The sequence below is a fragment of the Molothrus ater genome, chromosome 1, assembly GCF_012460135.2.
Source record: "Molothrus ater isolate BHLD 08-10-18 breed brown headed cowbird chromosome 1, BPBGC_Mater_1.1, whole genome shotgun sequence".
NCBI lineage: Eukaryota > Metazoa > Chordata > Aves > Passeriformes > Icteridae > Molothrus > Molothrus ater.
Genome location: NC_050478.2, coordinates 82,323,840 through 82,351,317, shown reverse-complemented (window position 1 = coordinate 82,351,317; position 27,478 = coordinate 82,323,840). Strand labels below are relative to the sequence as shown.

The 27,478-nt window shown below is 39.0% G+C and overlaps 1 protein-coding gene across 1 annotated transcript in view; it reads left to right on the top strand.

Moving 5' to 3' along the window:
- The window catches only part of ADCY2 (adenylate cyclase 2), a 206,834-nt gene that overhangs the window by 38,220 nt on the left and 141,136 nt on the right, over positions 1-27,478 (top strand). The window contains exon 3 of the mRNA XM_036400040.2: positions 27,152-27,313. Within this exon, the coding sequence (XP_036255933.1) occupies positions 27,152-27,313 (162 nt within the window). The remainder of the gene's footprint in view (positions 1-27,151; positions 27,314-27,478) is intronic.

Genomic DNA, 27,478 nt, shown 5'->3' with positions numbered 1-27,478 from the left:
TTTGGAGAAATCATATGGGTCATTGAGTTACCTGAATTTATGTATGTTCTTTCGTGAAAGACTAAATCTCTCCTAAGACGGTAGCCTGCCCTGTCTTGCAAACCCCAACCCACTGAATTCCTCTGTAACAAAAGACCATTGTAAAATGCGACTGACTTAGAAGTAAATATTTTACCTTGTATTTAAATTAATGTTGCATGAACACCGAAGGCCAGACACCGAGCATATTTAGACTGATATGCTGCTGTACCTTTGTTGAGTGAATACCATACTGGAAAGTGCTGAACTAGAAATGAAAGTCACTAGTCTTGAAAACAGGGTCAGTGAAAGAAGTTGTGCCAACAGCAAACATTTATGGGAGACAGGCATCTTTTCATTCACCATGGGCAGCAGCAGTCCAGACAGCAAAATAAACAGAGAGAACTGTGTTAGTGCTTGGTATTTGCCTGGATAAGACTGACTCTGTTGCTAGTATATATTGATTTAAATCTAGAGGACACTGAGGGAAGAAAAAAACAACCAGGAGTGATGAGGAAACTATTTTAGAGCTCTTTATGAATAATTCAGTAACATAATTTATTTCCATCTGAGTGATTGATAATTGCTAATTTTTCCCCAAAACTCTCATATTTGTCAGTATGCAGAAGTGTTATGCATATGGTTTTCTTCTGGACAAATACTGCCATGCCTCATCTTGCTCAAGTTTATGTATAATCAGCATGGCTTTTAATCCCTGTAGAATAGTGTAGAAAAGGGTTGTACATATGTCTTTCCAAAACCCCAAAAATGGGCTGAACAGAGTTTAAAATTTTAAAATATGATCTCAATGTTGTTTTCCCATATGTAATCTGGTTCTGAAGTTGCTAGGGGATGTTGAACAGTTGGGAGTGAATTTGGTCTCTGCAATTGCCAATAGGTGAGTAATGGCTTTGTGACATAAAGCATCCCTATAAATATATTGCCTGTAGACTAGAGATGTCTGGGAGCTTTCAGCAAAGCACTAGATCTTCCTGTTTTTCTAGGAAAGCCTATAAAAGAGGTTTCTCATTTCAAAAAAATTCTCTTTCAAAATATGGTTTCTAAAGAGAATATTCCCCTGAAATTTATGTATAAATTTATAGTTTTTCCATTCATTTGCAGGCTAGCATCAGGAATAAGAGACAACCTGGTGTTCCCTGTTGTTCATGAGTCATTTCAAGATGGACTACTTAACAGAAAACAGTCCTTTTTACCTGATTGCATAAAAGTGAATCAGACAAAGCATTGAGCTTTGCTTGTCTTTTACTTAGAAGAAGACTGATTTTTGTGTTACAGATTTTTGTTACTTTTTGTCAGTGCTGAAAAGTAAGTGCTACATGGCATCAGTCCTCCTGAGAAATGGGATCACAACTGGCATCAGTAATGGAAGGGAAGCAGAAGTGTAGCAGGTAGCTGTACCATGTTGATATTATGGATTTAAGGATCCTAATTTCTTTAATTGTGTTGAAAATATAACTTTTAATATTTTCAGTGGATGTGGAGTTAATTTTGTTCCCATCTTTAGTGGAATAAATTGGTAGTCTTGATGGACAGCTGTCTTTCATAGGTAAGGGGAGAACTGGTTTGTAACTGGTGTTTTTACTGCTGACAGGAGCTTAAGTAGGAGCTTTCATGTGATTAAGCCTGGGTGGTCTGTGGGCTACTTAAAAATAATATTACTCCACATGGATGTTCCTGGCCAGCTGGTATGGCTGACTGCAGCTGTGTTAGCTGCTGGATCATCTGCCTCAGAGATGAGCTATCAACTTTCTCCCTCTATGTTCCCTCAAACCTTTCCCCTCCTATGTGGCCTCCTGGGCCCTCCCATGTTTGAAACATTTAATAAACTCTTTAGTTTTGTCTTTGAGAAGTCTAAGAGTTTCATTTTGACAACAGGTTGAGTCTATCAGCAGGTTAGCAGTGTTACACAGTTCAGATTTTTAAAGGCTCTTTTGAGGCTATTTTCCCTGTTTCTGACAAATGACTGGCCATTGTGACATTGCCTAACAATTTCTTAAATGTTCTTTGCTGGTTCTGATCTTGAGCTAGAAGAAAGCCTTAAAGAGAGCAAGAGACATAGAGGGAGACAGAGACAGAGAAAGCAAATCAGCAAATATTGCTTACGTCTGAAAGACTGTATCTTATTTACTCTGTGGTACATCCTGTAGGTCCGATAGCCACAAGTGAGCCCTGGCCAAATGGCAGGTCTTGATGAGACCTGGGTGCACATTGTTCTTTCCACATTGCCATTTCCTATGGAAGAAAACTCAGTCATGTGGGGAAGGGGGGAATTGCAGTGTGTTCTACCAGGAAGAATGGGTTTATCTTCCTAGGTAGGGTGTGACAGCTCCAGGGGCCCATCTTTTCCACCCAGCACAAAAATTTTGACTCAGATGTCTGTCGTGCATGCCCACTAGCTGTTTTTCCAGATGGGCTGCTCGAGCTCTGTCTTCACAGTTCACTCTGTAAACTGAGAAGTCACTTTCAGAAATTGGGAGATAGCACCAGAAAGGGAAAGTAATGCTCATGATTTCAGTAGGAGATAGCACCAGGAAGGGAAAGTAATGCTCATGATTTGGAACATTCACAATGTTGGGAAGAAATCTGAAAGACAAGTGCAAAGGAGATGCAGGTTTCTTTACAGGTAAATCAATGAAGTAAAAGGCAAATTTAGAAGGAGGAGAGAGAATGTAAGTATTTTAAGTTTTTGTGTGTTTATATTGATTCTCAGTAAAAGATCCATAGACTATAGCATCAGACAATCCTAGCTATCAGCTAAGAGAAATAAATTTCTGGCCTTAATGAATGCAGACAGAAGAGCTACAAAAATACAGGATATAATCTTCATGTAAGAGGTAAAGGAGAAATTGGGGGGAACGTAGCTTCTTTCTTTCTGAAGCAAAGCCAATCTGAAAATTTTGGTTAGTTGGTCTTCATTTTCCTTTTTTTGTTTTTTGTTTGTTTGTTTAGATTTTATTTGGTTTGGTTTTGTTGTGACTGCTTGGCAAACAGTGCAGCAATAAGAGATAAAGTGTATCTTTGGTTTGGCAGCAGAAAGATTTGTGTGAACAGACCTAAGGCTCAAGATGCAAGGGCTTCAATAATGTGCTTGGGAACAGAAAGTTTGAGAAGTAATCAGGATGTGCAAAAAGAGCCTGGTCTTTTCCTGAGAAAAAATGCCTTCCAAAAACCATCAGGGATCATTTTCCCTTCTAAATCAAGTTTCACCCTCTTCAAGAGGTCTTTTTTTCAGAGAACAGCCTTACTACATAATACTAGTAAGTGCAGCTGTACTGCCACGCACAGGGAAAACTGTGGGATGGACGAAAGGCCCTGTTGAATTCCATACCCTGCAAAAGAGCAGCCCCACTATGCCATAGCACTGTTTATCTGTCTCCCACCTTTTCACAAAACAGTACAAAAACATAGAGAATTGCATCAAAAAGAGAAGATGGTGCCATGCTGCATGTCAAACCAAACTCCGTGGTGGTTAGTGATTTGTCTTCAAAAGCAAATCAGCAAACTTTTTTTTTTTTTTTTTAATTGCCCTAAGTTCTAGGTAAGACCTTGTCTCAGGAGTGGAATAAGAGGAATATTTGCACTGGAATGAATTTAATCTTGGCATAGATGAATAGGGAACTTGCTGGCAGAATGAGCATTTCTGAATGCTGCATCGTACCTCCTTATACCTGGAAGATATATATAGAAGGCAGCATTCTGAGAATGGAGGAGCAGTAGAATTTTTCATTAGCAATCTTCTTTTGAGGACAATTACAGTGACATTTCATTAACATCTAGGACTGCAGCAATACCTTGATACTTCTCTTAAGAAAGCATTTTACCAGGCTTGTACAACTGGATTCTTCTTGCATATAGAAGGCAGCTGTGCTGGTGTCAGTAATGCCAGCACTCTCAAAGTCAGCACAAATAAGGAGAACAATTGGATTGTCCTGGGGATCCTTTTCACTCCCATGAGTAGTGTCTTCTTTCAGCAGTACTGATGCACTAAAATATTCTTGCAGCCCTCACAAGATGACTTCCCTGAAAAGGCAGACTTGGGAGGTTGTCCACTAGTTTTCCTTGCATACGTTAGCTTGGGGATGTGCTATGGAAGAGGAGGACTGAGGGTCAGGGAGGTGAGTTTTACTGTTGCTGAAATGTAAATACACCACTGAAGTGGCAGCATTGGGATGCTGCTGTGCTTATTTGCCCTAAGGAAAGAAAATTATTACATTTATGAAGGTGGAGTGATGACCCTGAAGCATATTTAGCTCCCCTACTACTGGCTTCTGCTCTGGTAACTCCTTAAGGCTCTTTATCTCTCCAGTCTTGCACTTAGTAGGAGGTGGTCCTTTTTTTCTGCACAGCTTCAACCACAGGTTTTAATAGGGGCTTCTGTATTATTTAGGCTTGCTGGCTTTTTTGAACAGGGAAGTATGTCAGAGAGCAGACAAAATAGACTAGAAATGCTGTACCAGTGTGTTCTTGTCACTGTTCTCATTCTTGTCTGTTTATCTAGCAAATGGGGTCCTGGAGAAAGACAAGAAAGAGAAAAATATGTTTGAGATTGTTTGAGCAGTACAGACACTCAATTCAAAGCCACGTTTAACCAGCTGGACACTGTAACACCTGTCTTAAACAAGCCTTTGGAGAAGTAAGTTACTGTGAAACAGTTTAAATGAGAACAGGAAAGAAACCGCACTATGCACTGCTGGTAACTAATCATCCTGCAATGTAGCTTTCCCTGAAGTATTTTTTATTGTTTCAAACGACCTGGTGTTCTGAGAACAGTGCCTTTGTTTATCCTTGCTTCACAAATCCAAAAATAAAGAAATAAATGAAGGAGAACAGTATTGAGAAAGTGGTAGCAGAGAGAATGCTGCAGAGAGCTGAATTTACTGTTCCTAGGGAATTTCAGCTACATTTCTAGCATTGCTGCCTTACATTGATTCTTCAGAGACAAAACCAACTTTCTTTAAGATTTCAAGGGTTGTAAAGTAAAAATTCACGACTCAAAGGGCAGATCTTAAGTGATTTGAATGTTCTTGTAAAAAAAGTTAGGTTTTATGGTGGGAAATTAAAAGAAGAATCCTTTCAATAAAAACAGAATCTGTTTCAGGCCTTTGACATATGTCTAGCACTTCAAGATCATATTTTTATTGAGTGGAGATGTAGGTCCAGATTTAAAGTGGACACTTTAAATCAAAAAGCTATTTACTATCCCCATTAAAAAATAGAGACCATTGATTTACACATTTAATAAAAGGAAGACATCAATTGGTAGCTGAGGAAATGGGCTGAAATCTGAGACAGTTTTCTGGCAGTACATTAATTATTATTTTTCCATAACCTCCTCAGAGGATGGAATTAATGACACATCTGGAGGTGTGAAGTGTTTTATTTCTAAGGTCAGTGGGCCTACTTGTTTGTCTAAAGGAAGTGCTTAAAGCAGCACATATTATATTTTCCAAGTAAAGCACTTAAAAGAACAATGCCATTAAAAAAAAACTTTGAAATTATTTTCTTAGTTTATTATTGATGTAATTAAAGAGACTTAGTTTTGTAAACAGTGAAATTTTTATTTGGAATTTCATTTCCTTATTTACTAAGTTCAAAAGGAAAATTTGAAAATCAGTTTGACTTTTGCTTGTTTTAATAGCTCATTTCAGTTTCTGGACAATGAAGGTCACACTGATAGAGTACTTCACTTTGAAAAGTTAAAATACTTTTTAAAGTTTCTTTCTACAGCATTAGTGGGTACTTGTCATAGTTACTGAGCTACATGAATGAGACCCACGGCTTTGCACTTGGCTGTGCTTCGCTTTGCTTGGTCTTTTCTTAACACTGATGCCCTTGTTGTACTCATTTCTGCTCTGTAAATCTATAAAATGGGTTTTCCTATATGGAATGGCTCATTTGGCAGTGACACTAGCTTGCATGATCCAGCAGGAGGAGCTTTTTGTTACAACTGAGAAACAAATACAGCCAGAGCACAGGAGCCTCAGTGGAGCACAGCTGGGGTGCAGACTTTGGCCTGCCCAGCCATTCAGTTTTCTGCAATTCAAAGCATAAAAAAGTGGGGAAGGGAAATGATTCAAAATACTGGGGTTTCATAATTTTTCTTTAATTAAGTAGCATTAGCATTATGTAGCAATATTTGCTAGCTTTGTTTAGTCTTGTAATTAAATTATTATCACTCTTTGTTTTCAATTTCTGGCCTTAAAGGAAGGCTTTGTGTCCTATTTAGATTTTATTTTGCTGCACTCTGATAGTGCATGCAGGGGTGTCTGTGTTGCAGCATATTTAGAAGAGTAGACATTTTTTGTGACAAACAGTTCTGCCTAGTACTGACAGCTGTGTAATTCTAATAGGCTTGTGTGGGGAAGTGCTCAAGAACTTTTAATCAGCTTCCTTAGAAAAAAGTTCAAACATTAGCAGAGGTATAGACTCCTGTGAATATGTATTTGCACATTTAATGATTTACAAATCAGAAGAGTTACATGCAAATGATGTCAGAAGACATTTTTTTTTTCCCACAAGCAGCAAGATAACAATGAACATCATTTCAAAGGGAGCATTTTGGGGAAGCATAGGGAATATGTGGTATGGACTTACAGCAGAGGCTGTGGGATTCTTTGTCCTGGTCACAGTGGGGTCCAGATAGCTCTGAAACCAGGGTGAGCACCCTGTTGTGTGCCAGACACTGAAGTGGCTGCAGGTGCTGGGGGAGAGGCAGGCAGAGAGATGAGCTTGGGGAGACAAGGGGAGGGAAAAGCTGCTGACAACACGTATGGCTGGAGGTGTCCACCTGGAAGGAGACACTCCATCAAACATGGGCATCCTTCTGAAGCATGGAATCATGACAGAATGGTTTGGATTGGAAGGGACCTTAAAGAACATCTAGTTCCAGTGCCTCTGCCATTGGCAAGGACACCTGCCACTAAACCAGGTTGCTCAGAGCTCCATCTAAGCTGTCCTTAAACACCTTCAGGGATGGGGCATCCACAGCTTCTCTGGGCATCCTGTTCCAGTGTCTCACCACCCTCACAGTAAAGAATCTTTTCCTAAAATCTATTCTAAATCTATGCTCTGTCAGTCTAAGAAGAGACTGGCTGTGAGTGACCTGTGCAGGGGCACCCACACCTCTGAGGAGCAGTGGCCATGGGTGGCCTGTGCCAGGGCAGTGCTGGCTTAGCACTTGGCTGTCTTGTTTCTTGTTTCTCTGATAACCACAGCAGTGATCACAAGCTGGCATTAGCTGCCACTGAATTAAGTGAAAAGCTCACAAGTGGAGATCATTTTGCCCACAACAGAATTTTAAAAAGAAGAGCTTAGGAACTAGGTAGCTCAGATCCAATATGCTGCCATTAAAAGCATGTATATTCTTTTTGCATTGACTGTGTCATAGTCCATTAACACTACAGCTATTTCCCAGCTACCTACTTTCGTTCATTTTCTGCAACTTATTTCACATTCTTTGCCTGAGTCCGTGGGTTTTGCCTTTATTTTTAAAGCAGAACTGTTTCTAGTACCCATCTGTGCTGCTGCCAGGCCATCAAAATCCCCAATTTCTCCCACAAGCCCCAAACCAACCAGTGAGTGGAAAAGGCAAAGACGTGATGTAGTCATGAAGGACGGAGAGCATTTGGGAAGAGGGATATCTCTCTGCTTTGGAAGCTTTGGATCTTGTCTGTCTCTGTAATTATTTTTAGGACATTAGCAGGCATTTGGGAATAGAGGATAGAGCATTTGGGATTAGAGAGCAGGAGTTTTTTTACAGTGAACCTCATTGTCCTTCATACTCTTACACTGAAAATGCAGAGACATTTTCTTTATATGTAGAATAAGATACCCAAACTAAAAATAGCTATTTAGTTCCCTTTGAAAAGTGAGAGTCCTGTTTCCTTACTTAATCAGAACTTCTGTCTGTCCACAGTAGGACTGAATGTATTGAACCTTTGAACTGTGACTGTACATACTGATAAACCATCTTTAAAGCTCAATAAGAGCTATAAAACCTGTCAGTTCTTTGCTATATAAAACTTCCATTACTTGTAGCAGATGCAGAATAAGCTGGATATTTTAAATAAGTTTTTCTGCACAGAATGTGAAATACTACAGTACATATGAAACCATTTAATGTTATAAGTTACTGGAGTAATGTAGACATTGCCTTGATTTGGGGTGGATCACTGGAAGATGTTCATCTCTGTGGGCTGCCTGTCAGGCTTCATGCTAGAAATGATACTGATGCTCTTCAGTCTTCTGTCAGGTCATCAGTTATTCTTGTAGTTAGGTGAAACTTGCATGTTTGGCTCGGTAATGGTTTCCAAACTGAAATGGGAAGAAGTGTGAGGAGAGAAGATAGAAAAGAAAGCAGACTGAAAATGTTCAGTTCTGCAGAAACCGAGGTACAGTTTATTTATTTTAGTGCCTAAATGAATAGATCCATGGGCCTAAGGTAAAAAGCACAGGAGAAATATAAGTGCATTTAAGGAAGAAAGCACTGCACTATATTGCAGCAGAAATGCTTTGTTGATAAAATTACACTCAGGGTAATGAATGCTGTGATTCCTCATTCATTTTAGACATACAACTTCATTTTCTCCCAACTTGTAATATTTTGACTTAAAAGTTTTGGTATCTCTTCCTCTGTGTATTTGCATTCAGAAGATCTGGTGGCTGTGGCTCTTCTAGCTGCAATTTCACTGTATTGATGATTTCTCTGAGTTTTGAGTTTTTTACACTATTGGCCAGCTACTGAAATTAGTTAAATGAGAATACTGAAATATTCAAAGTCAATAAATTAAAAAATTGTAAAACTTCAGAAATTTGTTTTATTTCCTGAATCCACATCAGTTCCTAACTTTTCAAACTTGATTCTGCTCTCATACTCTTGTATATCAAAATTACCTCTCCTGCTATCCATTCATATAACCAGTTAAGTGAGAAGTTAGCTTGTACTTCTTCCTTCCCAAAAAAGATTTACTATTCTGTATTTTGTATAAAAGTAAAATGTGGAATAAAAAGCCTTATTATTTCATGAAGAGTGGCAAGTATAGTATGTGAGATGCCTGACTATCCTTTTAAGATAAGTCAGGCTTGTAAAAGAGCTTGATTATATAAAGTTTCAAAGGGCATGATAGATTTGGCTTTTCATGCATGAGGATGGAAGTGGTCTTTGAACTCTTGCATTCTCAACATTTCCTAGTCCTAGTGAAATCCATCTGGATTAACTTCTGGGTTTTTTCCCCCCATTATCTAGTATGGGAAAATCTGCCAGAGTAGGGAAGCGACAGAGGAATGGTGCCTTTTTTTTCCCCTCTGTGTGGGATGTGTGTTGTGAGAAGAGTCAAGTTGCTGTACTCTTTTATAAAGCTTGATAGAGATGAATTGACTCTGGAGGGCATAGTTTTTGACAAACAAACCCAAACTCTCATTTGATAACACTTGATAACTGTTGCTAACACTTAAGAAGAGGAAGGCAATTACTGAGAAAGAAGTACATTGATGTAATTTTACATGATAACAATGGAAAACTGGTGTATTCCAGTAACATTGTCAGGAGTGAAAAGAACCAGCAAATTTAATTCTTTAGGCCATGAATCTCCAGGATGCAATCTGAGGGAAAAATCCATGCACACATCTGAAATAATATCACTGGACATTGTACTGCTGGCCTTTGATGCCAGGGATTGGGAAGGGCTTCCAACTTAAAGAATTTGTGTGTTGGGGTATAGAAGAGAATATATGAAGATGTCTTCATATAAAGATGTAAATGAAAATGCCCTGATCCAGAAAAGAAATTTTTAGGTGGCTTTTATATACACTAAAAATATGTCAGGAATAAAAATTACAATATCTGTGGTAAAAAAGAAAATTGTAATTGCCATAAAAATAATTTCACCTAAAAATAGGTGAGGGGGGTACATAAATTATCTTTTTATTCAAGTTCTTAGTGATGACAAATACTGCCTGTCTTGTAAATGTAGTTGACTGTCTCTCTTTTCAGATAAGCAGTGATTGTGAAAGAGGACACTGAAAGCCCCACTTTTTATAGTGGTCTGTTTTTACATTTTATTGCTGTCATCTTTAATTCATGCTTCTTTCCATTTTTATCTAAAGCTTTCAGTAAACTATTCCTTTATGAAAAAGCTTCTTGCAGAAATGTACTGGGTGCAGAATGAGATTTGTCCATTAGTACTTCAAAGGGTAGAAAATTTCATCTCTGAGCTGTGGACTTCTGCTTCAGATTTCTCCTGTCATATTGGCAAAATAATTACAGTGTCTGTAAGATGTGTATAATTAGAAGTTGTAATGGGAGTTCAGAAGTACTTTCATGACGGTTTAGAAGTATGAGTATGGGGATGCTGGAGCCTTCTGATACCTGATGTTCTCTGTTTCCCTTTCTTTGTAAGGACTGTCACAGCTCTGTTGCTGTTAGGGTGTACTGGCATAGGCTGTCTTATTTCAAGGATAATGATATTTATCTAACCTGTCTGTGACTCCTTGGAGCTTATGATTGCTAAGTCATGTTCCTGACACAGTTATGCTGCACCTTAAAATAGTAGAGTCTGTAAAATTGGGAGGTACTTAACTATCAATGGATTTGAACAGTGTATTAAAAATAATTGTTCTCCATTTCCTGCGAGGCATTTTGGTGCACCTCTGTTGCTTTCATTGACATCCTTAGCATGAAAAAAACCAGATGTGAATTATCATTCTAGATACAAGGGAATAGATCAAATAAACTGAATTATCTTCATAGGTACTCCAAACTTGCTGGAGGACTCTTGGAGGTAAGGTCATTGCTCACGTGTTTCTGTGCTTATCAGGAGAAGATATCTCTGCCACACCAACTCCAGCTGGCCTAGTTTCCAAACATTTTATCAAGCGTGACACTGCTTTTTACAGACTCTGGAGTTGTACTGAACACTGTGAGAGTGTGATTCAGTATCTCATTTTTAAAGATTACCACTTTGGCAGGAATAGGATTTGCCAGTAACCTACCAATTGCCAATAACACAATTCAGGGCAAAATAATTGTAAAATAAGCAATTTGTTTTCAAAATAGGAATACAGAAAGCTATACACAGTTGCAAATGTTTTTGAGATGGGCTGCAACAAGTGAAGGAAGATCACACCTAGACTGAGTTATCCTTAGATTAGCCCTGAAGCTTCTCTCCTTCTGTCTGGTTGTTTGCAGCATCCATCTAATTGTGTGCCTGGGCATCATGTTCTTATGCAGAGGAAACCTGTTCTTACGCAAGCTCTACATTTTTATTCATGGAACAGAAATTTGATCTGGACATCTATGTTTTCTTTGCATCCAATCAGGCCTGCAGTTCTGTTAAGATTTACATCATCATCCTTTTGTCCTTTCTTGCCTGGATAAAGCTGTTCCTACCCGAGGGCAGAGAGTTATTAAGTCCCCTCTCACTGGACCATGCAAAGACACAGTGCTGTGTTAAATTATTAAGCTACAAATTGGCAGCCTAATGTGAAGTGCAACACTCTCCTTCAGTGGTCATGGCAGTGTATGTGCTCCATGTACAGTCTTTTCAGTCTTTGAATCTTACATTGTATGTTACAGCTATAGCTTGTCAATCTTTCTGTATCCTCTCATTTATGTGGAATCAATACCTGTGGCTCACTGGTGTAGATTAGCCAGAGTCATTGCCAGTCTCTTTGCTGACTTTTAACCTGCCCCAACAGCTGGCATGATAATGGGCAGAACAAAAAATACATCCCATTACTTCCAAAAAGCTCCCCCCTTTTCTTTTTTTCTATCTGAAAAAAACACAAAGCAAAACAGAGGAAACATTTCGCTCTGACCTTTATGAAGGTTTCTTTGTTCTGGTCATATTCCTGTCTACCTCTGAGCAGACAGCTGTGTGTATTCATTCAGAGAGAAGGAAGCTCAGTAAGAATGTATGATTTATTGGTAATGGTAATATGTTAATCCTATGGATAGGTTGTCTGGGAAAGAAATGCAGGATGTAGGACTGATATCCAGTTTAATTTTTTTTTCTCTGGCTTATTTAAATGCTCAGAGCTTTGAGAATAGATTTGTTCACTTCAGCTGTCAAGAAAGTGGTGTCAAGTCCAGCAGCTTCTCAGGTGCATGGCATGGTTTTCTTTTTTTTTTTTCTTTTTTTTTTTTTAATTACTTTGTTAGTACTAAATCAGGTCAGCAGTGACTTGGGATTTGATATAGCACACTTACTTGGAGTTGGCCAGCCTTCTCAGAAATATATGAGAATATCATTATATGACTGTATTCTTATACATGCCATGGATGGTTGCCATTGGTTTCTGTATTATGATCCACAAGCATTGGCTGGAAGGTAGATTTTAGCCATTTCTGTTACTGTGGCTGCCTCTTAGTTTGCATCTATTTCTGTGGGTGTGAACAATCAGACAGCAAAATAGGAGAGAAGATCTCTACAGTATTATTGCAATAACTGCAAGGAGTACATATGTATTTCAGAATTCTGTTGCAGTGTCTCTGTCATTGCATTCCCAGCAGTATCTGCAAATTCTTGCCGTTGTTTTCCTGCTATTTTATTTAATGGGCAAAGTTGTGTGCTTCCATTAAGTGAGACTGTGTGATAATTTAGGCAGAATGTGACCATGTATTTTTTGACATTTTGTGACACATCTGGTCTTGACAGGTTCTTCTTGGCAGGTTCTTCTTGTACACTGAGCTGGGGAACTTGACTGGATTTGGGGGCTTGAATTCAGTAGTGTTTGGGGATTGGGTATTTCAATACAGAGATTAAAAGTATTCTGCTCATTTTAGGGGAATTGCCTTCTTCTCTTCACCTGCAAAATTGAATGTCATTATTCATAATACAATGCTATTTCCTACTGTGAAAAGGAATGTTAAAGAGCAGTTTTGAGTTTTGTGTGGTATTTCTGTGTTTACTGTCTCTTTTAATTAAATCCACACTCCATAAAAACACATGCAGTTTTGGGTAGACAAAAATAAATTAATTGAAATTTCTGTCAATTTTATGAAGTAATTTGACCATTATCTGTCAGGAGGTTGGACAGGATGACCTCCAGAGGCTCCTTCCAACCTAAAATTGCTCTGGTTTTAGTAAGTTAAAAAATACACCAAATATTTCCTTGTTTAATTCAGGTAATTTTTCTGGATGTGTGTGGTATACACTACCTAGAGAGATTTTACTGTAGAAAGGTGCTATTCTGATTCTTTTGGAAGTTGTGAAATGCTTTCTGGGATTTTGAGTATGCTGTTTTTTTTACTTTGGGGATTCAGACTTCCATACATATTGTTCCACTGAAAACTTTTGAGGAGAAAAAGCTTTGTACCATGAAAGGTGTAAAATGGAAGGTGTGAAACAAGGAAGCAATGGCAGAACTTTCTGCAAAATAACATGTAAATTAATTGTTGACTAATTTTAATACTTACAATGCAGTGAGACATGAAATCCTATGCTTGTTAAAAGAGATTGGAATAACTTTTTCTCTGTATTCATCCTACTGGGATTAATTTAACTAATCCTACAGCTACATAATGAATTTCTTTGTAATTAGAAGATAGCAACATTTAAGAGTTATGGATGGAATCACCTCACTAGTTCATGAGTAGCTGGGACTACCTTACTCATTAAATCAATGAACTTTTTATAAAAATAATTGCAGTATTTCCAATATGAAGGACTCTGAATTTTAAATCAGGATTATAAAGATTAAGATCACCCCGTTTAAGGAAATACTTTACTGCTTCTCTCTATTGCAAAAATACTTTAAATTTTTCAAAACATTGTTTTAAATACAGATGTTAGATTAAAGTAATATCAGTCTATATTTATTTGCTTATATGTCACAGACATCTTTTCATTAAAAATCCTTTCTTAGGATTTTTCCATCTGAGAAGCTGAGAGGCTTCAGGAACAAAATGTAAACAATGATTATCTGCTGCTGTGGAATGCAACAGGAGCATCTGTGATTGGTCTCGTCTGCTTGTTTGTAATTAATGGCCAATCACAGCGGAGCTGACTCGGACAGAGAGTCTGGGGCAGCTGCCTTTGTTATCATTCTTTTCTATTCTTAGCTTAGCTAGCCTTCTGAGATGAAACTTTTCCTTCTATTCTTTTTAGTATAGTTTTAATGTAATATATATCATAAAATAATAAATCAAGCCTTCTGAACATGGAGTCAACATTCTCGTCTCTTCCCTCAGCTGAAAACCCCTGTGAACACCGTCACACTTATATACTGAAATGATGTTTTATTTGATGTATTATGGTTTTCATTTCCATAATAAAGTGTGTGTTTGAAATTCATCTGAGAATTTCTCCCTTATTATCTATATTATCATTTTGATTTATTTCCACATTCCTATGTTAACAAAAAAAATCCACAAAAATATCTGGAGAGTAAGAACCAGCTACAGTATGAAAAAAAGGTTTGAATTCAAAATGAAAAGAAGCTCACTGTGGAAAACCTGGGCTGAGGAAAGCATTTGACCTTGAGCACAACAGAGGCAGGCAATGAGAGAAGTTTGAGATGACTTATGGTAATGGTGAATCTGCCTGTCTGTCAGGTTAAATTCAAGCCTTCATATAATTTCTGTGTAACCCCTTTCCAGTTTAATCCTTTTTCTCCTTTCAGTTTTTATGTAAAACAGGGTAAACCTCTGACAGATCTCAAGTGAAGGTTTATCTATGTTATTAAAACAGGTCAAATTTCTATGAATTACCATGAAATTATTTTACCCACTTTTTTCTTTAATTTCAAATGAAATTAAATCCCTGTAAGAGAATTAACAGCTTTGATTTATACCATGAATCTAGTAGGGATTAGTGTTCCCAAAAAAGGCAGTTTGAAAAATGTGGCAGTGGAAAATAAATGTATGAATACCTTCTCTCTCGTTCCGTTTTCCTTGGGAGAGTGTTATGAGTAAAATAGATGGAATTTTTACATGTCAAAACTGGAGGAGAGATTATGATGATTTTTATTGCCATTATCATTATTAGATTGGGTACGCGTGCCCATTCTGATATTGATGTTCAACTTTTGCATCCCACAGCTGTGCCTTTTGCCCCATGGAAAGGCTTGTCTGGAGTGAATGAGAACCTGGACTGCCTGTTTCTCTACTTCCTTCCTAAGGAAGCAGCATCCAGGCTGCTAGGGATGTTGGTCCCCAATGTTCATGTGGAGGCTGCCACGTTAGTCAAAATCTGACTGCTTTCTGTAGAAAACAGTGATTTCTGATGTTAGAAATCATTTTGTAGACTTCATAAGTTGAGAGGGAAAACAACGTTGAGTAAAAGATGTTAGGACAAGTTCACATGCACAAAGATTTATTGGCAGGCTTTGTAGCTGATGGCATGTGTTGACTGTAATGGTGAGGAAAAAGAAACAAAATAGGAAAGAGTGAGAAAAGGGAAAAGACAAGCTCTTCCCAGTGGTCATCTGAGAGGAGAAGCATCAGGGGCACTCCAGATCAACATCCTTTCCTGCATGATACCCATTCACAAAAAGGGTGCAAAGGAAGATCCTGGTAATTATAGACCAGTCAGTCTGACCTCAGTACCTGGTAAAATAATGGAACAGTTTATATTAAGCGCCATCACGCAAAATTTACAGGATGGCCAGGGTATCAGACCCAGCCAGCATGGGTTTAGGAGGGGTAGGTCATGTTTAACCAACCTGGTCACCTTTTATGACCTGGTAACCCGCCTAGTCGATGCAGGTAAGGCTGTAGATGTTGTTTACTTGGATTTCAGCAAGGCCTTTGACACTGTCTCCCACAGCATACTCCTAGACAAGCTGGCAGCCCGTGGCTTGGACAGGAGCGCTCTGTGCTGGGTCAGGAACTGGCTGCATGGCCGGGCCCAGAGAGTGTTGGTGAATGGTGCTGCATCCAGCTGGCAGCCAGTCACCAGTGGTGTTCCTCAGGGTTCTGTGCTGGGGCCAGTTCTGTTTAATGTTTTTATTGATGACATGGATGAGGGTTTAGAGTCCTTTGTTAGCAAATTTGCAGATGACACTAAGCTGGGAGCGTGTGTGGATCTGTTAGAGGGACGGAGGGCTTTGCAGAGGGACTTGGAACGGTTGGATGGATGGGCAGAATCCAATGGGATGAAGTTCAATAAGTCCAAGTGCCGAGTCCTGCACTTTGGCCACAATAACCCCCTGCAACGATATAAGCTGGGGACAGTGTGGCTGGACAGTGCTCAGGAGGAAAGGGACCTGGGGGTGCTGGTTGACAGTCGGCTGAACATGAGCCAGCAGTGTGCCCAGGTGGCCAAGAAGGCCAATGGCATCCTGGCCAGTATCATGAACGGTGTGGCCAGCAGGAGCAGGGAGGTCATTCTTCCCCTGTACTCAGCACTGGTGAGGCCACACCTTGAGTATTGCGTCCAATTCTGGGCCCCTCACTTTAGGAGGGACGTTGAGATGCTTGAGCGTGTCCAAAGGAGAGCAACGAGGCTGGTGAGGGGCTTGGAACACAAGCCATATGAAGAGCGACTGAGGGAGCTGGGGTTGTTCAGCCTGGAGAAAAGGAGAATCAGGGGTGACCTTATCACCCTCTTCAACTTCCTGAAGGGTAGCTGTGGTGAGCTGGGGGTCGGTCTCTTTCTCCGGGCAACAACCGACAGAACAAGAGGACACAGTCTCAAGCTGCGCCAAGGGAGATGCAAGCTAGAAATAAGGAGGAAGTATTTTACAGAAAGAGTAGTCAAATACTGGAATCATCTACCCAGGGAGGTCGTGGAGTCACCATCCCTCGAAGAGTTTAAAAAAAGACTGGATGTGGCACTTGGTGCCATGATCTAGTTGAGGTATTAGAACATGGGTTGGACTCGATGATCTTAAAGGTCTCTTCCAACCTAGAATTTCTGTGTGATTTCTGTGTGATTTCCCCTCTAGTTCAGCATGTGGTTCTCTCTGTGACACTTGACCCTGATGTGGCTATGTGGTTCTCTTCAGGAGCTGTTCAGACTCCAGATGATGGTTCCTGCATGGGGTGCTGGTAGTGCTGCCTGGAACACGTGGATGTCAGCAGCTGCTGAGCTCCCTGCACACTTGTATTTGGGTCCCCTCATGTAAATCAAACACCACAGCTGAAGAGGGAGAGAAGTGTGGGGGAGAAAAGAGGTGATACCCATGCCAGGCAATGCTTTTCCATGCAATCCAGAGCAACAGCACTATTTGGGTCGGCTTGGCCCGTGTTATGGCCCATGGGTGTAACAGCCAAAGCTGCAAGTAGGAAGCTCTGAGCAATAGGCTGGGGTCCTAAAGGCACTCTGCAAGAGCCACGGTGGTAATTTCATCCTGTATTGAAGTCTTTGGGAAAGTTTTAGCAGATGATTTGAAAGTCTTTGGGAAAGGCAGGAGTCACAGGAAAATAACACAGATTTTTAAGTGCTAAACACCTGTTTTAGTCTCATGACAACTAAAAGCTGTGGTTTTTTTTCCTCACAGTTTAGTTTCTCTGAACATGGTTTTGTCCACTTTTTTGATGTCATACACTTCTAGGCATGTTGTTTGTAAGATTAATGAGTTTTACCAAGGAGATGTTGGCACTGAGGTCCTATTTTGGCAGCTCTCCTAAAGCAGAAGTTTGTTTTCCTTCCATTCCCATTAACATTGTGCTACTTTTCTTGGCAATGTCTTGTGCTTCTTTTCTGTTTTGCCTAAAAATACATGCTTAGAATAAACCGTAATTTGCAAAAAACCCATCTTGTCAGGTAATCATCCTTCTGTAAGCAGAGTCATATAAATGTACCACGTTTTTCTTTTGCAGCAGTTTCTGACTTGAGCTGCTATTTGAGACTATTGGTTTGTGCAAAGGAACTCCAAGTCTCCTTTGTTCAGGCATTTCTGTCATCTAAATTTTTCTATCAGATATACCCCAACCATGACCCCATATCACTGTCTGGTTATTTCCCCTTCATTCTGACACCTGCCACAGCAAATGTCAGCTCACCAGGGAGTGTTGCCCTTTGCTGACACTTGAATATCTCAAGGAAGGGAGGGCTTCTGATCTGTAAAGGAAATGGCTCCTCAGAGTTAGCGTCTTTATGCTCCTGCTTCACCTCCTTTATTTTCAAGCATAGCTAGCTCTTGGTGGGTTCTCTGACAATAATGAACTCAGATTTCCAGGGCTTCTCAATGTGCTGTTAAGGCTACTCTGGTGGCTGCAATGTTCCTGTGGGTCAGTGTGTCAGAGGCACAGGTCTGTCAGGGCTTATACTTCCTCAGGGTTTGGGTGATACTGGACATGGTTCTGTGATCATGCCCTGGGCTTCATTAGGAAGAACTGTGCACTTCCTGATGGTGGAGAGAGGTGATCCTTTTTCACTACTTGGCACTCGGGACTTCAAATCTGAAGTGCTGGGTCCAGTCCTGGACTCTCCAGTGCTCAAGCAATACAGTTTTAAGTGAGTGAGTCCAGAGCCACAAAGATGACTGAGAGACCAGAGCAGCTTTCATTTGAAGGCAGGATGTGAGTGCTGGGGCTGTTCAGCCTAGGGAAGAGAATGCTGGTGTGTGTGTGTGTGGGGGGGGGGGGGGGGGGGCTGTTACCAACATGGTTTCTTTTTTCCTTGATTTTTTTATTGGGGAGAGAAGTGCACTAACTATTCAAGAAATGTGCACATCATGGATTCATACAGTGTCATCATGATGCTTGATTCTCTATTCTTTTCCTAATAATTGCTGTCCTTTTATTTGTCCTTTCAGCCCCTGCTATCGTTCATTTTTTCAAAGAGCTATTCACAGTGAGCCTTGTATCTTTGTCAGAGGATGTAATAACTAAGGTTAAGCCCACTTTTGGAAGTGTTTCGTTGAAATTCTTTTCTTCATTCCTATTTTACATTTATCCTGCTGGGTTTCATCTGCTATGGCCCAGTCACAGCAGTGTGAATCACTTCTGCAACTATTCCCACATTTTGCTGATTTTTAATACCCTAAACAATATTAAAACCCCATCAATCATTGCCACATCACTGTTTCACTCCTTTTTTAAAACATTTAGGATGACATTGAATAAATTTGAGTCCTCTGAATCTGTCCTCTCAGTGTAAAAGTTGACTATTTATTTTCTGCTCTTACTTCCTACTTTTTCCTTTTACTAATCTAATTTTACCTCAGTTCTCTGGAGCTGGCCTGGTGTATAGGAAGTATGGAAAATAAACATATATAATCATGAACTCTCATAAGATGCTGTAGCATGTTTTATTGGACCTGCTGTTCCAAAATATCTCAGCATTAGCATCTGTGGCTTTATATACTTGTGAGCTAATATTTTGGAACATAAAAATGTACCATAATTATTGTTTAGCATGATGAAAATATATCCTTTAGTTTCTCCCTTGATAGAGAACAGACATTTTTATTTGCTTGTTCTGTTTTTATTTTGTTAGAATTAACAGTTTTACTTTCTCTTAAAATAGTTCATAAAATTCACTGTTAGGCTTCTTTTATGTCTAACATGTAGAAAAAACTCCTTGAATCTCCTGAAGTGTAGTATATTCTTCTTCTGTGGTACTAGCTCATTTGATTTTTAATTTAAATTAATTGCTGTCATTGCTCATATTTTCTGTGTATGTGTGAGCATGCATATCTTAACATGGATTTTCACATATTTTCTAACTAGATTAAGTTTTTATGTATTTTATGTTTCTTTCACAGTTGTGTATGTCTCTTCATAGAAACTCTGAAAATGTTTTCCACCTATGTTCTTATTAAACTACCTTAAAATTTGAGGCATGGTGCTTAGATGTTGTAAAATTACCTCCTTAATAGTCCATGTGAAAATTGAGTTCATTGCTTTGGTCTTGAGTCTGTTTATATATATTGTATAATTATTTGGATCTTCCCACTTTTAAAACGTGTTAATTTACTGCAGTTTAGACTTCTGAGGAGGATGCATCTTGTCTTAGCCAGAATGAAATACATTTGCTTCTACTTTTATGATGGCATAGAAAGACAAGGCTTTAGTTTTAATAACATGCTATAATATCTTTATCATTTTCCTTAGATTAAACAAAAGAATAAATTATTAAGATAGCATGAAAGAGGATATAAACTGTCCCTTTTAGAGAAAATGCTTTCTGTGATGATCTGGAATTCTTGCAGCAATTCTAGGTTTCTGACCTTAATACTTAACACAGTAAAACACAGGAGGGAAAGATAACAAAGATGAACAATGAATTTACTATCTCTGATGGTTTTCACCTGTCCTATCACTCTAAAAAAACAAAGACATGGCTTATTGTCATCTGGTCCGGTTAAGAGTGAAATCACTGCCAACAGATGCTGTTGTTGGGCTATATGGTGCTTTATGAAGTTGTGTTTCTGCTCACAGGGATTTAGCAATGGTGCAGCAGAACAAATCTGTCTTTGTGACTGCTTGGACAATAATGCGGCTGAAACAAGAGTAGAAAGATACAGCAGAAAGACGAGAATTAAGTGAGGAAAGGAATGATGGTAAAAACAAGGTGTGAGGAGAGAAATGAAATTCTTTCTTTTCTGAATGTGTTCAGGAATAATCTCAAATCTACTAGAGATGACAATAGCTAAGTCTCCTCTTTTTGTAGCAGGAAGGATCAAAACCTGTTATAAATTGGTGGGTCACTGCTGATGTTCCTTGGGTCACTCCTTCAAAATCTCATGCCTCTCTTACTGATCCCATGCAGTGAAAGAAAAGGTTTTGTGACACAGGAGGCAATCACGCAGTAGACAGCATGCAATCAGTTGGTATCTTGATTGTTTCAAATATGAATTTTCCTTCCTTTCCAGGAGTCTTTCATCTTACTATCACATTAATATGTGACTTTAGGAACACATTTGAAGGTCTCTTAGTGTAAAATTATTTTTAAATATCCATTTTAGTGCAATCAACTTGCTTTTATTCTGCCCCATTTTGCTAATGGTTGTTGTTAATTTTTTGGCAGAGTCTGTAATGACTGTTTCCTGGTGACATTTAAACCCAGACCTGTGCACAAAAGAAAGGGATTATTACTTTGAGAGTTCTCTATGATCAAGAACAAGGCATGATTTACAGACTTGTTTACTACTTCTATGACGATTATTGGAAAATAAAACTTTATGTTTGGTAAAAACAGTGAAGTAGTAATTTATTTTGGAAATGATTTTGTGGAGTATATCACAAACAAATCTTCCTTGTTGACTTTATTCTTGAGGTTTATGACATACCAGGCGCTTGGGAACCATTATTTTTATACAAATTAATATTCAGCTTCTTTTGTGTTTTATCCTGTTGTTGCTCAAAACTCAACTTTCCTCTTCCAGTTCCCTTCTAACTAGGGAATAGTTCTACAATGCTTTCTATTCATAGTCTCGCTGGGCTTTCAGTTCTTTTTCTGAATTGTCTTGCTTTATTTTAAAGTCAGGGAGGGTACTGTGTCATAACTGCTTTATCTTTTTCTTTTCCTCTGAAGCACTTTTGACCCTTAGCACCAGAACACAAGGACATCCTGCAGAGAAAGGCCAGGGTCCATCTAGCACAGTAATGTGTCTCCAGGAATTGCAAGAGAAGCTGCTACTGAAAGGCAGCATGCCAAATTGATCACTTTGTGTGGTCACTTTCTTTCATACCTTGCCCAGCCTCCACACGTTAGTGACATCAGAGGGTGCATTTCCCTGCCCTGATTTATTATTGTTGGTTTAGATAAGGTGTCCATGAATTGGTTCAATATCTTTTTGATCCTGATAGTGTAAGTTCAAGAAAGTCACTATCTGCTAATTTCACCTTTTTTCAACCAACCTTCTAGTTCCATTGAGTGCGCTTTCTTCTGATGTTCAGAGTTTAGTGAACAACATTTTCACCTTCACTTATCCAATGCTTTCAAAATTTTAGCCTTTTTATAAGATGACTCAGAACAGAAGCTGATTTTTGTACTGTGAATTTTTTTGTTTTATGTGGGTAGCTTGTTTTATTCTTTGAACATTGCCCAGGTAGAAGTTTGGGGGCTGGACTTCAGAATTACAATAGCAAAGAGTGTTACATATTTGCAACCTTTACACTGCCAACACAAATATTTTAATATACAGTTTATAGCTTGTATAAATACCCTTCTGATGCCATAAAACATACATTGTATTAAACATAGTATTTGTAACAAGTTTTTAAGATTAGTAGGTCGTACCAAATGTTATGAAATTTAGCTATTTCTATAGAAAAGCTTGGGCATCTTCTGTGCAATTAGGTATACAGACAACATTTGAAATCAGTGGCCGGAATCTAAGTGTCTTTCCAAGGGAAAATTCTTCAATTAGCTGATGATTTTTGCTCCTTTTACACAGTGATGTGGAAGCTGACCTTGAAAAACCTCTGAAAGTGATCCTGTAGTGGGCTGGCTACTTAGTTTGAGTTTTTGTAGTCTTACCAGTTTAATTACAGTTATAGAATGAAAAGCTAGCACTGTTGCAGTTATCCCAAAGAACTACAGATATTTTATTAGATGTAGCCTCAATACTGCTGGCTGTGTCCAAAGAAGTGCTTTTCCCTAATTCATACCGAAATGGTACATTTAAATTTGCAGGCCAGCTTCAGTGCCATGCCAAGGTATCATGCTCCTCAGGGGAAAATTCTGGTCAGAGTAGCATCAGCTTTAGTGAATTTTACACATGCCAAGCCTGTTATGATTAACCATCTTAACAGAGTGTTAAAAAGGCTGTCTAGGCGGGAAATTGTGAGTCATTGTTGGAACATAATTTGTATAAAATGAATGATTAGTATCTTTTTTACTGTTGTTCTCAGTGCCAAAGCAACATCCCCTGTGATACCCTGTGTGCCAGGAAAGACAATTTTAATTTGTAAAATATGTTAACATTTCTACTCCATGTACTCTTTACAGGTAAGGCATCCCCACTGAGGAGTAGAAACTGGTGATACATGGGAGACAAGGTGTCTCAGAACAGGTTGTGTCCACAAAAACCAGCATGGATTCATGGCTTGGGTCCACTGCAGTTTGTACCATCAGTCCAAACTAGTGACATTTCAAATAGCAATGTCTGCGAAGCACCAAATATTATCAGTCTCATACCAGTTCTCCTAGCTGACACTCAACAGAACAGACTAAAGGCTGTAGTAGCCAATGTATGCCTAGATGTGCTGGGACAAAAATGCCAACATGAAAAATGCTCAGAATGGGTTTAACTTAAAGAAGAATCTACTTCTCCATCTTGTGCAGCCTGAATCTTTCCATTCTGAATGCTGAAGATGTTTAGTCATAGTTGCCTTGTGTTCTGTGACAAGAATGAGATTTTGAAATGGTTCATGATCATCATATGTCACACCATGGTGTCATTTTACCATTTTGTGTCCAGCTCTCTCCAGTGGCATCACTGCAGTAATCTGTATGTGAACTTTTGCTGCCCTTCTGAAAGCAGCTGCACAAAATCTGCAGGAAAATAATTTGTTACGTGCCCATCCAGGCAGCTACACTACGGCAGTGCATTGTCCTTTAAATGTGTGGAAAGGAACGGCTTACATAGTAAATGACAATGTGGCCCAGCTGAGGTGTGGGGGAAGAAATACAGAGAGCAGCAAACCCACTCAGAGTTTGCTAAGCTCTGACAGTCAAGAGTGATGGGCCAGAGTCCTGGATAACCCTCAATCAAAGCCGGAAAGCCACATAGTTGTGTGTAAGATGGTGCACCAGTGTTAATCAAAAGTGAGTGCTACATGCTGTGATGCAAACAATCACTGCTCAAGCGCTCCCATCTCCAAGGTATGGATAACAAACTCATAGAGAAAGTATCTGAGAATCAAATTCCTAAAGCAGTGTGAGTTCAGATCAGGACAAAAAGCATGTTTCAACTAGGCAGTTGTAGTGATGACCCACATGAAAGACTGCTTCCAACATAGCAGCGACAGGCCCTGTGATTGTGGCACAGTTTGGTGGCACAGGCTACTTTTAATAGTGTCAAAAATAGTGCACTGTAAATTAATGCTGTGATTACTGAGAGGAACACACACCAAGTGCTGGCATGCTGTGATCATTGGCATTAGCAAGTCTTGCAGTGAGATAGTGGGGTCTTTCGGAGCTTGGCATCGCTGCTTTTTAATGTCTCTGCAGCAATATTCTGCCATCTTATTTGAGGCTTACATGGGGAAAACACTCTTCAGCCATTGTGAAATGAAAAATCAACCTCTGTGATAAAAGGAACTCTCTTAGGTCATTAGATTACTACTAGAAATAGGGGAATGGCAGTTTGACAGAGAATTAAAGAGCTATTGATCAGTGCCATTTCCTACATGTATTTTGGAGAATTTCTGCCTTAGCATGTCTGATAGATGTCCTGCTTTGCAACAGCATTCTCATACCAACTTTCAAAACTGCAAATATATGCAAATATAAGAATTGACAGGTCAATTTTTTTAAATCAAGTGTTCTTTGACACAGTTCCTCTGTAACTCAGCCTATTTGAATATGTAATGTCAAGAGGGGCTGTACCTCTTAAAAGTGTTCTGTGTTTGTAGTTGTTGAATGTTGAAATTACCCATTTATTTTGACCAAGGAAAGCAGTGAGGTAATTAATAAAACAGTTGTTTACAGATGTACTAGGAATTTGGAGCTGATACAGCTGATATCACTAGAAGCATTGCAAAATGTCAAAATGTTGCTCACGTGCTTAGTAGTCTGTTTTATGTCAAAGTTGAAAAGCAACAGCATCATCCTCTGTCCTACATCCACTTATAAGTTTGGAAGAGTACTTAGCATGGACCACAAAGATGGAGTGGATCCTTCGGTTTGGCTATAAAGTCAGATATCAAAAAATATGCAAGTTACATTTTTTTGAGACAAACCAGTTAAAGAAGAATGATTTATTATTTTCTAATAATAAAATTTTCACACATATGTGAATACCACATAGGCAATGAGAAAGTTAAACTTGGAAACAACAAAATCTTGTTTACCTGAAAAATCACTGAGAATGGGGGTGTTTGAAATCATTCTTTCAGGACTTAGGTCTGGGATTCTTCTTCAAACTATTTTTTAATAATAAAAATCACAAAATGGTTTGGGTTGGAGGAAACTTAAAGATCATCTACTTCCCACTCCTCTGCCATGGGAAGGGCAACCTTCTTCCAGATGAGGTTTCTCCAGGCCTCATCCAGCCTGGCCTTTATCTGGAAACATTTTAAGCAGCTGGTCTTACATGCTAGTAGGATATTTTGCCTTTGGCATCTGTTCTTCTTACACCTGTATTAGAGGACCTTTTACATCCCTTGTTGCTGCCTAACTCATTATTTGGGTTTTCCCCTATACTGATGCCTGTTTTCATGGCAGAAGATGTAATTGCTTTAACAGGATTTGTTGTCAGCAAAATCACATTTGCTGTTACCTATGTTTTTCTTAACTTTTGTGACTCTTAATTATGACATGCATTATTATTGACTGTTACTTCTATAGGAATTTCAGTGAAGCTGATGAGCTTTACCCATTTTCCTAGCCTTTCAAAAACACGTGCTATGTTTCTCTTTTCTAGCCTGCCTTCTAACCTTTCTACACCTTTTCCAAGTTTTAAGACTCCCAGTTGGTTCTGTTAGTAAATCATAACTGATTTTTCCTCAGCCTGGACAGTTTTAAAACATCATACTGCTATAGCCCTGCTCTTATTAGACCAACTTTGTACACCCTTTTCTTTGCTGTTGGTTTTACTAACATTGATCACTGTGAAAAGTTTTAGGGAGGACTGAAAGCAACCAGGTATCAAACACTTTTTTTTCTTGTGATATCTGTTGGTAGATTGGAAGAGTAGAGAGGCAGAGCTTTTGCTTTGCCTTTTTCTTGCTGTATTTTCTTGTTATCCCTCATTTCCTTTGTAGTTCTCTTTCATTTCATGCCTTTGAACTATTTGACTCTTTAGTATATGGGAGAGCTGGCAGCATTGAAAGGGGTATGAGAGATCAGGAAGAAGCTGGATTGATCTTAATGGAGGCATTGGAGAAAGACGAATGGATAACAGAAGTGGACATCTTCTCCATGGTGGAAAAGAATGCCTCCACTGTCCTACAAGGGCACATACCTTAGACTTCAGTTTTGGCTATGTAGTTGTCACATGCAGGTGTGAAGAATGCAGACTGGCACTGAGGGAAGTGAGCAGCAGATTACTCTTGCTCATACCTGCCTGGGAGCTCTCTGTGTTCTGTACTGTGTGTATGCAGCTGCTGGATGGTGAATAGGCTTGCAAGTCAATTCAGAATGGTGGAAAGCCTTACATGGAGATATAATTATGTACCAGCTGGCACGTTTTCAGAATCGCCTACTTACTTATGTGTGCAAAACCTGTGTCCCAAATCTAGTGGCATTTTCTCAAATGTGTGGTGGGGTTTGGAACATAAGCACAGCATCAAATATATATTTTCCTATGCAAAGCAAAGGAATTCCTTCTGCTGTTATGGGTTGGGCTGTACATTTGTTCCATAAGGTTAGTTTGGACACTAGTACCCTTTAAAAGAAGCTGACAGGAGATTCTGCATATGGACTGTGATTTTCTGAAGCTGTTTTTCATGACTAAATAAATGTATTACCTTAAAATGTAGTGATTTTATGGAATTTGACATAGGTCATGTAGATACTCATGAAATACCATCTTGTTAAATCAAATTTCTTGGCTCAACTTGAGCTTTTCTTTTTTTTGCATAATGTCATGTATATTATACTGTGAATTTTTAGTTCATCAGGACGTAAAAAAATCTCTCTGCATTGAAATTAAGGCTCTGTGAGGAGTTCGGCAGATTGTTTTGTAATGCGGGTCATAATCAGAATTCACCAGTCCTGGGATAACTCTTTACTTGTAAATAGAGTATTAATAAAAATTTGAAACTATAAATTTGAAGTAAAATTTGAAAAGTTTGGAGTATTCTGTAGGTCTGAAATCATGACTTAGTATCTTGAAACCACAGTTCTTAAGTCTAATAGAATGTAAATTTTCCAACACTCTTAAAAATTAATTCTTCCTAAATCCATTTTTTCAGTGTTTAGCAATGACTTTCCCGTGACAAACTGGTGTGTAACTTTATGCTGAAGACAGTTCAAAATTAAATGCTATTTTTTAAAATCTTATTCCAAAGTGAATTTGACATGCTTCTTTTTTCTTGTCTTGGTGTCTTGCGCAGGTATCGTTTTTCTTGTTCATCATTTTCGTGGTGTACACCATGCTGCCCTTCAACATGAGGGATGCCATAGTTGCCAGCGTCGTGACCTCTGCGTCTCACACGATTGTGCTGAGCGTCTGTCTGTCGGGTACAGCTGTTGTAAAGGAGCACTTGGTTTGGCAGGTAGGTGCTCTCTGCAGTTAATGATTACCTGTGCATTGAGTTGCCTGGTCCATGAGCCAGGAGTGCCTTAGTGGGTACTTGGGAGTACAAACTTAATTCTGTCTTGATTTCTGAATTGCTAATTCACAGATAATTCACTTTCTAATAAGGAGAGTTTCAGTAATG